Source organism: Malaya genurostris, chromosome 3 (assembly GCF_030247185.1).
Source record: "Malaya genurostris strain Urasoe2022 chromosome 3, Malgen_1.1, whole genome shotgun sequence".
NCBI classification, from domain to species: Eukaryota; Metazoa; Arthropoda; class Insecta; order Diptera; family Culicidae; genus Malaya; species Malaya genurostris.
This window is the reverse complement of record NC_080572.1, coordinates 137,443,091-137,455,912: the sequence shown is the minus strand read 5'-3', so window position 1 is coordinate 137,455,912 and position 12,822 is coordinate 137,443,091. Positions and strand designations below refer to the sequence as shown.

Here is a 12,822-nt window from a genome sequence, read left to right as displayed (position 1 = left end):
ATTGCAAAGACCTTATTTTTTTTTATAACGAGCTTTCAGCTGTATTTCGCGGAAGTGGAAACAAACACTCCGCCGGTCTTCTGGAATTTCGTGTTGTATTACATTTTTTAATATGTAAATAGATAACTATTACCACGTACATAATACCTATCAATCCTACACCCATTATTACATATTCAAATATGGGTTCACCTTCATCTTGTTTCTTATCATCATTTGTTAATATTGTAAAAATTTTGTTATTAAATGGATTTGCAGGCTTATTTAATTTCGGTAATTCAGTTTTATTCTGCTCTAAATTGAAATCTATTTGAATTCTTTCTTTAAAAAATAAGCTTGTTTTTCTCTCTTCCCTATTCACAAATCCATATATAACACTTTTATTACTTTGAATTTTACAATCAAAATCTAACCTAACTACGGCCACTTTATAGGGTGGCGATATTATAGTATGCTGGCAGTGGATTACGATGCTCGTCATGTCGCTGGCGTAGTAGAGTACCTGGTTCTCATCCGTGAGTGAAATCATCTCGACGTATGGTGGCGTTAAGTGTGTAGTATTGCAGCGGCTCTTCGAAACTTTGTGCGCCACTAGTTCTGATACACAGTCGAGCTCCTTATGAACCAGACTAGGTTCCACTATAAAATGAGTTTTGTTCATTCGTACTGGTTCCGTAGTTGGGTAGAAATATTCCCCGTTATGGTCAATCAGTATGCGTGGTTTTCCTATATCAATGATGGCGTGATTCTCCGTATCGGGTACAGGAATAATTTGAAACATTTCGTACACTGTCTTGCTGACAACTACAGTGTACATTGCGATTACGATAGTCCCGTTGATCTGCTGTGCTTCATATTTTACCAACGAGGATTGTCGAAGAACTGTTAGTCCTGCTGGCAATATTGACGAGATGTTGTCGAAAGTCGCGGTTAGTTCTTCCGTCGAAAGTGGATATGATCTCATCCTTCTGTACTTGTGAAGTATAGCGTCAATGGTTTCCCTTGACAGCATAATAATTTCGATTAATCGGCTTTCTAGGTATTCCGTGTCACCTAGGGCGTACTTTTGTTTCAGGTGGTTTGTTTCCTTCATCAGACCGTAGAATTGATCGTTCAAGGTATTTCCCATCTCAGTGGTCTTTCCATTTAATTGCACAAGTGACTCAGATAGCTGATGTATCTTTTCATTGTCGTGCATCCTCATTGATTTTAATTCGGTTTCGACATCATTTTCACCGAAGAGGAAACTCCATAAAAATCCAAATATCCCTTTTGATCGTCGAGATCTTGTTCGCTCATAATCAATTTCGGAAATTGCATCCGAGCATAATTTGTCGAAGACGCTCAAAATTCTAATCATATTTTCATTTTTTATGTCCTTGGTCATGCGCTTCCTTGTTGCTGACATATTACATCTTATGCCTTCGATCAATTCCCGGTCTTCATTCGGCGATATCGACGTATTTATATTCGTCCGCCATATGCCCCGTTTCATAAAAGTAGTTCCTATGTGGTCGAGAAATACCCCATCTTGCTCGACCGGTGTTACTAATAAGGAATTCGCCGTGCTGAGAACTGCTGCTGTAGTTAACATAGCTGCAAGTACAGAACGAGGAGAAAAACGAATAACTGGTCTTTTCTTTTTGCCCGATTGAGAAATATTGTTAATTTCTCGTTTCATTTCAATCCGGTGATCTTCAAACTTAGGATCAGCGGATTCAGTTTCAGATACGTGCATTATTACATGCTCTGATTCTTGTTTACTTTGCGTCGGCTCAGGAGTTAAATCCTTCCTCTCGACGTCCAATATCGCGAGTTTAGCAACTGCGCGCCTTAAAGTACCTTTTCCGGTGATAACTTCAGCTTGTCTAGCTACGCCATCATCAGAAATGATTAATTTGACAACACGTCCTTTCAACCACCGTCCAGGTGGTTCTTCATTATCTACCATTAAGACTATATCATCAGTCTTAATTGGTTTGACATCTCCAGTCCATTTCTCTCTGGTGATAAGTGTTGGAAGATACTCTTTCTTCCATTTATCCCAAAATACCTTCATGGCGTGTTGAATCCTTGCCTGCGAGTTCTTATCGTAAGGTTTTGGATCAATCTCGAAGGGTGGTGCATATTGTCCCGGCCTTCCTAAGATCGCATGGAAGGGGGTTAATAGCTCATCATTCACATCCTTTAAAGCTCTATGTATCAAAGGACGTGAACTAACAAACCACTCCGCCTGAATAAAGGCTGATCGCAGCACTTCACTCGTAGGTGTCCTTTTAGACATATCGTCTATCATGACACTAAGCGCCTTCTTTATTATTCCTATTAACCTCTCCCATACGCCTCCAAAATGTGGAGCCGCTGGAGGGTTAAACACCCATGAAATTTCTAACTCTGCGGCTTCTCCTTGTCTCATTCTTGTGTCGAGTTCTTGTAGGAGGCGTTTCAACTCTCTTTCGGCTCCAACGAAATTAGTTCCGTTGTCGCTGTAAAGCTGAGTTACTTTACCCCTGCGACACTGAAAATTCCTAAAGCATACGAAAAAGGCATCGGTACTCAAATTTTCTGCCATTTCGATGTGTATCCCTCTAGTAACTAGGCAGGTGAATATAACACCCCATTTTTTTCCTTACCATTTCTACCCTTTTGAACGTAAAACGGTCCGAAATAATCCACTCCACTAAACTGGAATGGAAACGAATTTAAATTAGTTCGTACCTGCGGGAGAGGCGCCATTCTAGGTACTGCTGCATGAGCTGTATTCAGAATGCATTTCTGACAACAACTTTTTACATTTTTTAATACAGCTCTCGCGTTTATAATATAAAAACGTAGCGCCAGATTGCTTATAACAATTTCATCTGCTTGATGGTAGCATTCCTCATGATAACGCCTCACAAGCAGATTAGTTATACGGCTTTTTTGAGGTAATATTATGGGGTATTTTTGCTCATGGTTTACATGAGCACTATACTCCAATCTACTTCGTGCCCTCATGACCCCATTTTTGTCGTCTATGAAGGGATATAATTTCCTCAAGCAGTCTTCCTTGGGCACATAGTACCTTGTTTGTTTTCTCTCCTCTTCGTTTTGAATATCATATCTCGGCATATTTTTCATTTCCTTTGAAAACGCTTCTAATTGAGCGTTTCTAAATAAAAGATTTTCAGCTTCTCTTTTATCGTTCAGAGTTATAGCTGGATCAAAACTTCGTTTGGAAATAATAAAGTCGACAAATTTCTTCCAAATTGTAACTCTTCGAACCAATTTTCTCCAATCAGAAAATGCCCTGACATCTATGAATTCGATGTCTGAAGAGTGTACGTTTACAAAATTGCGCATTTCCTCTTCCGTGGGTGCAATAATTGGTTCAGGCCAAGTTATTTCCTCTTTTCTTAAAAATTCCGGTCCATCGAACCACATTGCATCGTTCTTAGAGGTTTTTGTCCCAATATCGGCTGGGTTTTCCTTTGAAGGTACCCATCTCCATTGGCTTGGGTCTGTAGTTTCTAAAATTTCCCCAATACGATTAGCGATGAACGATTTATATTTTCGCAGATCCGATTTTATCCATCCAAGAACCACTTTTGAATCGGACCAATAAGTAATTTTAGTAAATTGCAAGCGCGATTCTGTTATTATAGTTTGAGCCAATCTTGTTCCGAGAACTGCCGCTTGGAGTTCTAGCCGTGGAATTGTAAGAGGTTTAATCGGAGCTACCTTACTTTTTGCCGACAATAGTCTGATACAATTATTGTCGCAATTTTTTATGTATGCGCATGACGCGAATGCTTCCTCTGAAGCATCAACAAATATGTGAAGCTCATTACTTCCGTCGTCCCTTGTTTGTAAGTATCTAGGGATTCGTACATTTTCGGTTCCTTTAATTTTATTCAACCATTCAAGCCATTTTTGACACAAATGTTCTGGTAGCTGCTCGTCCCACCCGATACATGAACGGTGCAATTCTTGCAACAAGATTTTCCCGTGAATAGTCATATGCGCTATTAACCCTAAAGGATCATATACGCTTAAAACAAATGAAATGACTTCACGATGAGTGGGAATTTTTATTCCTTGAACAACTTCATTGCCTAGTCTGGTTACGTTCACTATGTACCCGAATGAATCATTTTTAACGTTCCAGTAAACCCCTAGAACCTTTTCCACCATAGAGTCCTTGTCCTCAAACAATTTCTGGCCTTTATCCATTCTCCTTTCGGAAGGAATAGTATTGGCTAATACCTTATCATTCGTAATAAAGTTACGAATGTGGAACCCAGCTTCTTGTTGTACTTCAATTACATTCGCAACCATTTCTGTTGCCAAAGTAATTTCATGAAAACTATCCAGGTAATCATCAACATAGTGTTGTTTCTCAATCGCAAACACTAAGCCAGGATTCGTTAATGCATATTTTTTAGCATTAAAATTTTTTACTGCCTGAGCACATGATGGTGAGCAAGTCGACCCAAATGTCATTACTTGCATCACGTATACGTCAGGTTTCTTATCAGTTTGGCAACTACGCCACAAAAATCGCTGAGCATGCTGGTCATCCGATTTTATGTGCACTTGATGGAACATTTCCTTAATGTCCCCACAAACCGCCACCTTGCCTTCCCGGAATCTCAATAGTATTCCGTACAGGGATGCTGTTGCATCTGGCCCCGATAATAAATTTGAATTGAGGGATACACCTTGAATCTTTGAAGCCGCATCAAATACCAATCTCAGTTTGGGCGGAACTTTATTCAAGTTACTAACTATAAAGTGAGGTAAATAGTATACACGTTTAAATGGATACTCGATTTCTTCCTCGGTTAATTTTCTTATATAACCTTTCGCTTCATAGTCCTTAAAGGTGGCAATCGCCCATTCTTTTTTGTACATATCCTTATTCAAATTTCTCTCCATTATTCGGAGTCTACTCAAGGCTATATCATAACTCTTTGGAAATTGCACTTCGTCATTTTTCCAAAGTAGCCCAATTTCATAATTATTCTCCTTCTTGCGGAGAGTGTCCTTAATAATTTCTTTCGAGCGTTTGTGCTCCTTGGATTCAGGCAAATTTGCAACTGCTCTAACTCCAAAGTCCTCTGTGGAAAAGAAATTTTTCATCATTTTCCTTAATTCATCCTCTTGCTGGATTATCATGACGTGCTGGCTATTTGAACTGCCAAACACTAACCATCCCAGCTTTGTTTTTATGGCTATGGGTTCATTAGCTTTTCTGGTAACGCTTTTTTTCGAAACCAATAAATGGCTATGATTTAGACCAATTAACAATTTTGGTTTCTGACACTTGTATTCAGCTAAAGGGACCTCACCCAGATATGGGTATTTTACCTTTAACTCAGGTACATTCATGGACTGAGCAGGTAGATCTAAATTTTTGACGGTTTTCACGTTTCGTAATGAAAACCTTTTCCTGCTCGAGCCAGAGACCTTCAGGTTAACTGTTCTGCTTTCAGTGGCACTTGAAATGTTTTGAGTCCACTTTAGATTCAGAACTTCCTTGTTCCCTTTTAGCCCCAGTATATCAGCCGTTTCTTCTTCAATTAGCGTTAAAGAAGATCCGGCATCGAGAAAGGCAAGTGTTTTCACTTGTTTATTTCCCGAATGTAACGTTACCGGAAGAATTTGGTAAAAATTATTGCCTTTCGATTCTTGATGGCAATTTATTTCATTTTCCGTTGTCTCTTTAGGATCAACATGTATTAATGGATGATGTCTTTGGTTACATCCATTCTTTTTGCAAACTTTGTTCGATTTGCAAAACTTAACTATGTGATTAGAACGTAAGCAGCGAAAGCATAGCCTAGCGTTTTTCACTATTTCCTGTCGCCTCTCAGGTGACGACTGTTTAAACCTTTCACAATTTTCTAAATTGTGATCTAATGTGCAGGTTACACATTTTCCTTGGGGTGGACGTCTCGGCTCAGTGTACTTCTTTGGAGAATCTTGGTGCAAGTGAATTCTCCTTTCGTCACCGGCTGTTTTTGATTTCACCTGTGACGTTGCCCTATATACTTTTGCCGTTGGTCTTAACCAATTACACAAGTCAACTACTGTAGGAATACGATTCTTTTCAGCATTAGACTGTAACGTCTCGACCCACTTTATTTGAAGATTGAACGGTAGTTTTTTAACCGTATCATCTATCAACCGGTTATCATATAGATAACCTTTTGCGTCTAACATAGTCATATTATTGACTAAGTTTTCTAGAGCGTCTGATATTTCCACGACGTCTCTTTTTGCCTTATTTAGTTCATGAACTAATTCTTCAAAGACGATTTTTGGAGATCCAAATACTTCTCCAAGTCTGTTCATGATCTCGTTTATATTTTCTGGGTCCAGCATGAGTTGCTGAACGCATCTTGCAGCCTTACCTTCCAATACCGTTTGGAGCCTAGATAGGTTCTCTAAATTATTGAATTGACCTTCTTTTGTGGTCTCTTCAAAAATTTTCTTAAATTTAGGCCATTCTCTGGCATTTCCGCTAAATTTAGGCAAAGCTACTAATGCTTGTCTTTTTAGGTAGACTGTCCAATCAGACGAGTTTTCTGACATGGAGTCATCACTTAAATTCTTATTTTGAAATGACGTCACGAGGGATGACATTGTCCTCTCGTGTATTCGCATCAACTCAAAAATCGCCCCATTGCTGGTTGAAGCCTCTGCTTGGAGAGCCATATTTTTCATCTCCAAGTCTTTTGTCATTGCAGCGTATTCTTTATTCCGCTGCTGACATTTTACACAATACCAGTCTTCTGGTCTTGGTGGCCGTTTATCAAGATTCACACAAGATAAGTGGAACCACCTATCACAATCATCGCAAGTTATCATTTCGACCATTGCACGATCTTTCTTCGTGCAAAGGCGACAATGTCCATTTGGATTAGCCACAAACTCCATTTTAGTACAGAGAATTGCTATGTTAATCTATTTAGAAAGTTCCCGAAACTCAAATTATCTACTGCTAATGGCAATGATAATAATTTTTTTTTTCAACAAATATTCTCCAAAATAGTTTAAAGCAACTATTCCAGAGTCTTTTGATAAAGCTTAAGCAAGTTAAAAGAATTTGCGATACGCTCCTCTCTGGAGCCACCAAAATGTCAGCCGTCAGAGCGACTGACTGTTCCCTGTCGCAAATTCTTTTTAATTTGCCTTAAGACTTTACGATTAAAGTTTTCGGATATCCGGGGAGAAGCAAGTAGGGCATAAGAGCGGAAGTACGCTTTTATGCTGGCTACGGTTCTCCAGCGGACTGTACCTGCGAAGGGAAAGGAAGAAATATTTGTTGAAGTAAATTATACTTATACAATTCTCTTCTTAGAGAGAATTACTTCCTGGGCGATGATGCTTCCTTCTAGGGGAGGATGACTTCTTCTGGTGGGGGCTCGTCCGGGAATTTTCTTTCTAGTGATGAATGCGAACGACCGTTTTCTCTGGTAACTGATGACTGATTTATTTTTTAATTTCCTTAAACTATATATACATGAATCTTATGGTAAAATATTAAAGATGTTGCACGACTTGCAGTGCAACATTTATTACTATCTCCCTTTCTCCTTAGATGCTGACGTTACCATTCGTCAGCACGGGTAAACAAATTCCTGGTGCCTCACTACTACATAAAAATTTGATCCGATGATAGCACTTGCATTTTGTGCTATCCTTCGCTATTCCCTAACGGCTGCAAGTTTCAAGTTCAAATCTTGCTTAGCCGTCCTATCTAAACATATGCGGCACCTTATCTGTATGCTCGAAAAGCATGTTAATTATGTTGTCCAAATATTTCCATGACCGTTGCTAGATCGTCGTTTTATTGCATCCTTCGTTAGAGTTATATTTATTACTTTATTACCACAACCCTCCGAGAACAAGTTCTGACCGATATTTGTTATCGCCTCCTTTTGGCGTTTGTTTATGTTTTGTTCCTTCGCATTTCGTCATGGTCCTTGCTAGTTAATTTACATTGCCATCAGCACCAGCTTATCTGGTGTCTCGACCCGAACTTAGGCTTCCGCCGCTATATGAATTAGTGCAATATTAATGCATACGGGATGCGAGATTTGATGGGTAAATAACAGCTCTCATGACTGCGCTGGTAACGAACTATCGGGTCAAATTACTTCTTATTCATAGTGCTCCTTTAAGCACATTTATTTTGGTTGATAAATAAAGTCTATTAATGCCATCATCTGATTAATGCGATTGTAGCAAACTCTACGCTCGACAGTGCCGATATTCAACAAATGTTTCATCAGCTTCGTATACGGGATGCAGATAAACACTCACAGCGATTCCTGTGGCGTTTCAATCTCTCTGAAGAACCGTCAATTTACCTGATGGATGTTGTCACGTTTGGCTCCACATGTTCGCCGGCATCAGAGCAATACATCAAGAACCTCAACGCGATGGAGCATTCCGAAAAGTTTCCTAGGGCAGTTCAAGGTATCATCGACAGCCACTACGTCGACGATTATCTCGACAGTTTCAGTAGCGAGGAAGAAGCGAAACAGATAGCTGAAGAAGTGCGTCTAGTTAATCGGAATGGTGGGTTTACGTTGTGTGGGTGGCGATCAAACAACGAAAATGTCTTGGATCATCTGGGTGAGCCAAAGACCGTGAACGATAAGACACTCTGGCTAACAGGAACAGAGGGAACTGAGCGTGTGTTAGGCATGTTGTGGTTCCCCAGAACAGATGAGCTGCGATTCTCTGAACAAATGAGCGAGGATGTGGTAAACTTGATCGCTGAAGATATTCGACCGACGAAGCGGCAGATTCTAAGGTGTGTTATGACGCTGTTTGATCCTTTAGGATTACTGGCACCTTTCTCTATCCACGGCAAGGTACTCATTCAAAATCTCTGGAGAACTGGTGCGGATTGGGATGAAGAAGTCGACGACAATGCTTATGACTTCTGGCGAAGATGGACGAAGATGATAGAATTCATTTCGACCGTACATTTACCATGATGCTACTTTCCTGGTGCAACGGAAAACACATATACTGATGCTCAACTTCATGTGTTTGTGGACGCTAGTGAAACCGCCTACTCTTGTGATGTGTACTTACGAACGATAGATATTAACGGTGATCCTCAATGCGTTCTCGTGCGTCGGAAAAATCTTGGAGTCATCTAAAGCTAGCGAGTGGAGGTGGGTTCCGTCAAGATTAAACCCTGCGGATGAAGCGACCAAGTGGGGAAGTGGCCCTTATTTCAGTAATGAGAGCAAATGGTTTGGAGGACCAAGTTTTCTGCTTCTCTCGGAAGAGAATTGGCCGAAATCTGCGAAGCCGTCAGTAGCAACTACTGAGGAACTGCGTCCGTCATCGTTACTTCATGTGTTGATTGGATACCTGATCGATTACAATCGCTTTTCACGCTGGGAAAGACTTCATCACACTATCGCTTACGTCAACCGTTTCGTGTACAACATCCGAAGTGTGGGACCAAGGTATTTCGGACATCTTCAGCAAGAAGAGTTACTGGCTGCTAAGGAGACTATTTTTAAGCAAGTTCAGACTGAAAGTTACATGGATGAAGTGATACTGCTGAAAAGAAACTTATCTCTACCATCGGATCAAAGGAAGCCGTTGGATTCCAGTAGTCCGTTACACCAATTCATGCCGGTGTTGGACAATCGTGGACTAATCCGCCAATACAGTCGAGTAAGGAAAGCTCAACATCTGTCTACCGATATGCGGTACCCTATAATAATGCCAAAAGATCATCCTGTAACGTTGCTTCTGATCGATTGGTATCATCGTACATACCGTCACGCTAATCATGAAACGGTATGCAACGAGATACGGCAAGTGTTCACGATCCCGAGACTTCGTACAATGGTGAGAAGGATCTCCCGGGAATGTCAATTTTGTAAAATTCGTAGAGCTCAACCGCAAATGCCCGTAATGGCTCCATTACCAGCAGCTCGGCTTGCTGATCACGTTCGTCCCTTCACGTATACGGGAATCGACTACTTCGGACCGCTTCTAGTGAAAATTGGAAGATCAAACGTGAAAAGGTGGATTGCTCTCTTCACCTGTCTTAAAGTTCGTGCAGTACATCTGGAAATTGCTTACAGTTTATCTACTGCTTCCTGTATCTCCTGTGTCAGAAGATTTGTATCTAGGCGAGGGTCTCCAGTCGAGTTCTTTACAGACAACGGGACAAACTTCCAGGGAGCAGAGCGAATTCTACGCGAGCAGATCAACCAGGGATTGTCTGCAACATTTACGAACGCGTCGACAAAATGGACGTTCATTCCACCGGAAGCTTCGCACATGGGTGGTATGTGGGAGCGTTTAGTGCGTTCGGTGAAAACAGCGATGGGGTGTGCGTATTCGGACGAGAAGTTGGACGATGAAGGACTGCAAACGTTGGTCGTAGAGGTGGAAGGATTGGTAAATTCAAGGCCTCTGATGTATTTGTCGATCGATTCTGAGCAATCGGAGGCGCTCACACCGAATCACTTCTTGCTTGGAAGTTCAAGTGGTGTCAAACAACCGGTTGTGCCTCTAGCTTTGCGGACTAAGATTTCGCGAGATACGTTAACTCAAATTCAACAGTGTCTTGACGTTTTCTGGACACGATGGCTATTGGAATATATGCCAGTGATTCGCAGACAGTCGAAGTGGTTTGGCGAGGTCAAAGCTATTGAAGAAGGGGACTTAGTACTGATTGTCGAGGAAGCGAAGCGGAACGGCTGGACTCGTGGTCGCGTGGCTGCTGTTACGAAGGACAGCGAGGGCAGAGTACGTCAGGCGATAGTTCAAACCTCGAGCGGACAGCTGCGTCGTCCGGTATCCAAACTAGCGTTGTTGGATGTTGGCAAGACACGTGTAGTCTCGGCCAATGGCAAGATACACCCGGGGGAGGATGTAGACGCAGCCGAAGGTCCGGCAACCCTGCCGATATGACGATAAATCGATAGTTACGTTCACTTAAGCCAATTGGCATAACCGAACTGTCAGATAAGAGTAGGAAGAGAAGCGTAGTGAAAACGTAGGTAACGTAGTGAGAAACGTTGGTTTCCGGGCGGACAGATCGATAATGATCAGATTGATCTATTAGATTAATTGTAAGTTGTTATTCATTATACTACACTAATACTCATTGTATCCAACGTAATTCAGGTCTAGCGCGCATTCCGCTTAGAATCTCGCGTCGGCTAACCAAGTGAATGGGTGCACTAATTTGTAAGTTTAAATCCTTTCTTTATTTGTAAAACGAATTGAAATGAAATTATTACTAGTTGAAGCGTTAATAAACGACTCTAGGAAAAGGAGCAGAACGTCACTTGGTGTTATCTCATACAGCCGAAATCGACCTAACAAAGTCCATTAGAGTTCCAATATAAATTTTATTTTTTGTTAGACTCCTTTCCTTCCATGAGTTCAACCAATAGCCAGCTATATTATATTGAATAAAAGTGATGAACTGATACAAACAAAACTGAAATAGTTATAAGAACATTTAAATGTATTTTATTTGATGTAATGTATAATAACAAATCGCTTGATAAAAACAGTGTTTAGATTAACTAATGAATACCAACATACTGATATTATAATCGAAATGTACTAGGTTTAAAGTACTATGTATTGTGAATGTCACGGTGAAAAAAAACTTATGTAGATTACCTATGAAATAAACGTATTTATGAAAAAAAAAAACGATCAATGGCAATTTCTAAATATCGCGAAGCAGTTTCTTTTTAACCAGTTGTCTCTGCGTTACGGTATTAGGAAAGATCCGTCGATATAACTTATTCGATAACCATATATCACCAATAAAAATCGCTTTCTTTGTTTTCACTATCAAATTCACGCAATATATTTCCGTTAGCCAAGCCACCGATCAGATGTCACAACAGTTCGCATTTGAAAATCCGCTTCATTTAATACAATACATCTTGCACCAAAGGATTGATGATAGATAAAATCTGGTTGCGTTGCAACTGAAATTGCGTAAAACAAACTTTTAACATTGTGGAGGGCTCATCATATTTATCGGAGATATACTGGAGCACGCGAGGGCGGGACTCATTGTGGGTATGAAATGGCTTGTTCACTGTACGTCGAATTCTGAATCGAGTTTAAAGGTGCAAGAAAATGTCTATTTCCACGCCGCTTGGCATGCGTTTCTGAGGTTACAGCTATTAGGAGAAAGACTAAAAAGTTGTCTGTGACTGAGAAAAGTTTTGAATCACTCTCTTACAATCGAACCGTTGAACTGAACAGTCGATACTGTCTCGATATCCTACTGTGCAAAAGGAATCTGTATTATTTGATTGGATTGCGTGACCGTCGTTCTGACTGAAAGATAGTTCGGAGTTAAATTGTGGAAACCGTACAATTCGAGCGTGTTTTGGACCGTGCGTGAGGTGTGTGAAAAGGTGGAACCTCGGAAGCAGATTACCACCTATAGCAAGTGGCCGAAGAAATCGCGTCGAGATCGCTTGAGGATGTGTTTGGCGATCCGTGGGTAAGTCTTTTCATATTTGGTTTATTTCTTAGCTCTCGTAGATTCTAGATGTTTTCTTCGGTTTCAATTGAACTTTCCACCGTATTGCCGATGACACGACCTGCCACTCGTGAATCGGAACTGTATTGCAAATCTAACTACCCCTAAGTAACTGGAAACTGGAATTATTGATTTTGAATAACAGTAACCATAACCTTGGTTACTGGATATTGAAGACTTGAGCAACGTAAACAAAACTTCGAGTTGAAGATCCTTATTTCGTGAATCTGGTTAGTTTCAAATGAAAAATCAAGTATTGAAAAACATATATAAAT

General features: G+C 40.5%; 2 protein-coding genes across 2 annotated transcripts; one reads left to right on the top strand and one right to left on the bottom strand.

Annotated features, from left to right (window-relative positions):
* Window positions 1-1,442: 1,442 nt before the first annotated feature.
* On the bottom strand, window positions 1,443-7,506 carry LOC131434001 (uncharacterized). Its single transcript, XM_058600621.1, has 3 exons — window positions 7,356-7,506; window positions 5,873-7,282; window positions 1,443-1,596 (listed from the first exon to the last, which is right to left on the bottom strand). Exons 2-3 carry the CDS (start codon window positions 6,919-6,921, stop codon window positions 1,443-1,445), a joined length of 1,203 nt encoding a protein of 400 aa, XP_058456604.1. The 5' UTR covers window positions 6,922-7,282; window positions 7,356-7,506.
* Window positions 7,507-8,075: 569 nt separating this feature from the next.
* Window positions 8,076-10,941, top strand: LOC131434000 (uncharacterized). Its single transcript, XM_058600620.1, has 3 exons — window positions 8,076-8,091; window positions 8,233-8,867; window positions 9,103-10,941. The coding sequence occupies exons 1-3, from the start codon at window positions 8,076-8,078 to the stop codon at window positions 10,939-10,941; spliced, it is 2,490 nt and encodes an 829-aa protein (XP_058456603.1).
* The last annotated feature ends 1,881 nt before the right edge of the window (window positions 10,942-12,822 follow it).

Excerpts from the sequence above, each read along its gene's own strand:
- LOC131434001 (XM_058600621.1), bottom strand. The coding sequence starts at position 6,921 with ATGGAGTTTGTGGCTAATCCAAATGGACATTGTCGCCTTTGCACGAAG. Across the intron at positions 1,597-5,872 it reads AATTTAGAAAATTGTGAAAG|CTATGTTAACTACAGCAGCA; the intron begins GTTTAAACAGTC and ends CTGTACTTGCAG.
- LOC131434000 (XM_058600620.1), top strand. Across the intron at positions 8,868-9,102 it reads CTTTCTCTATCCACGGCAAG|ATATTAACGGTGATCCTCAA; the intron begins GTACTCATTCAA and ends TACGAACGATAG.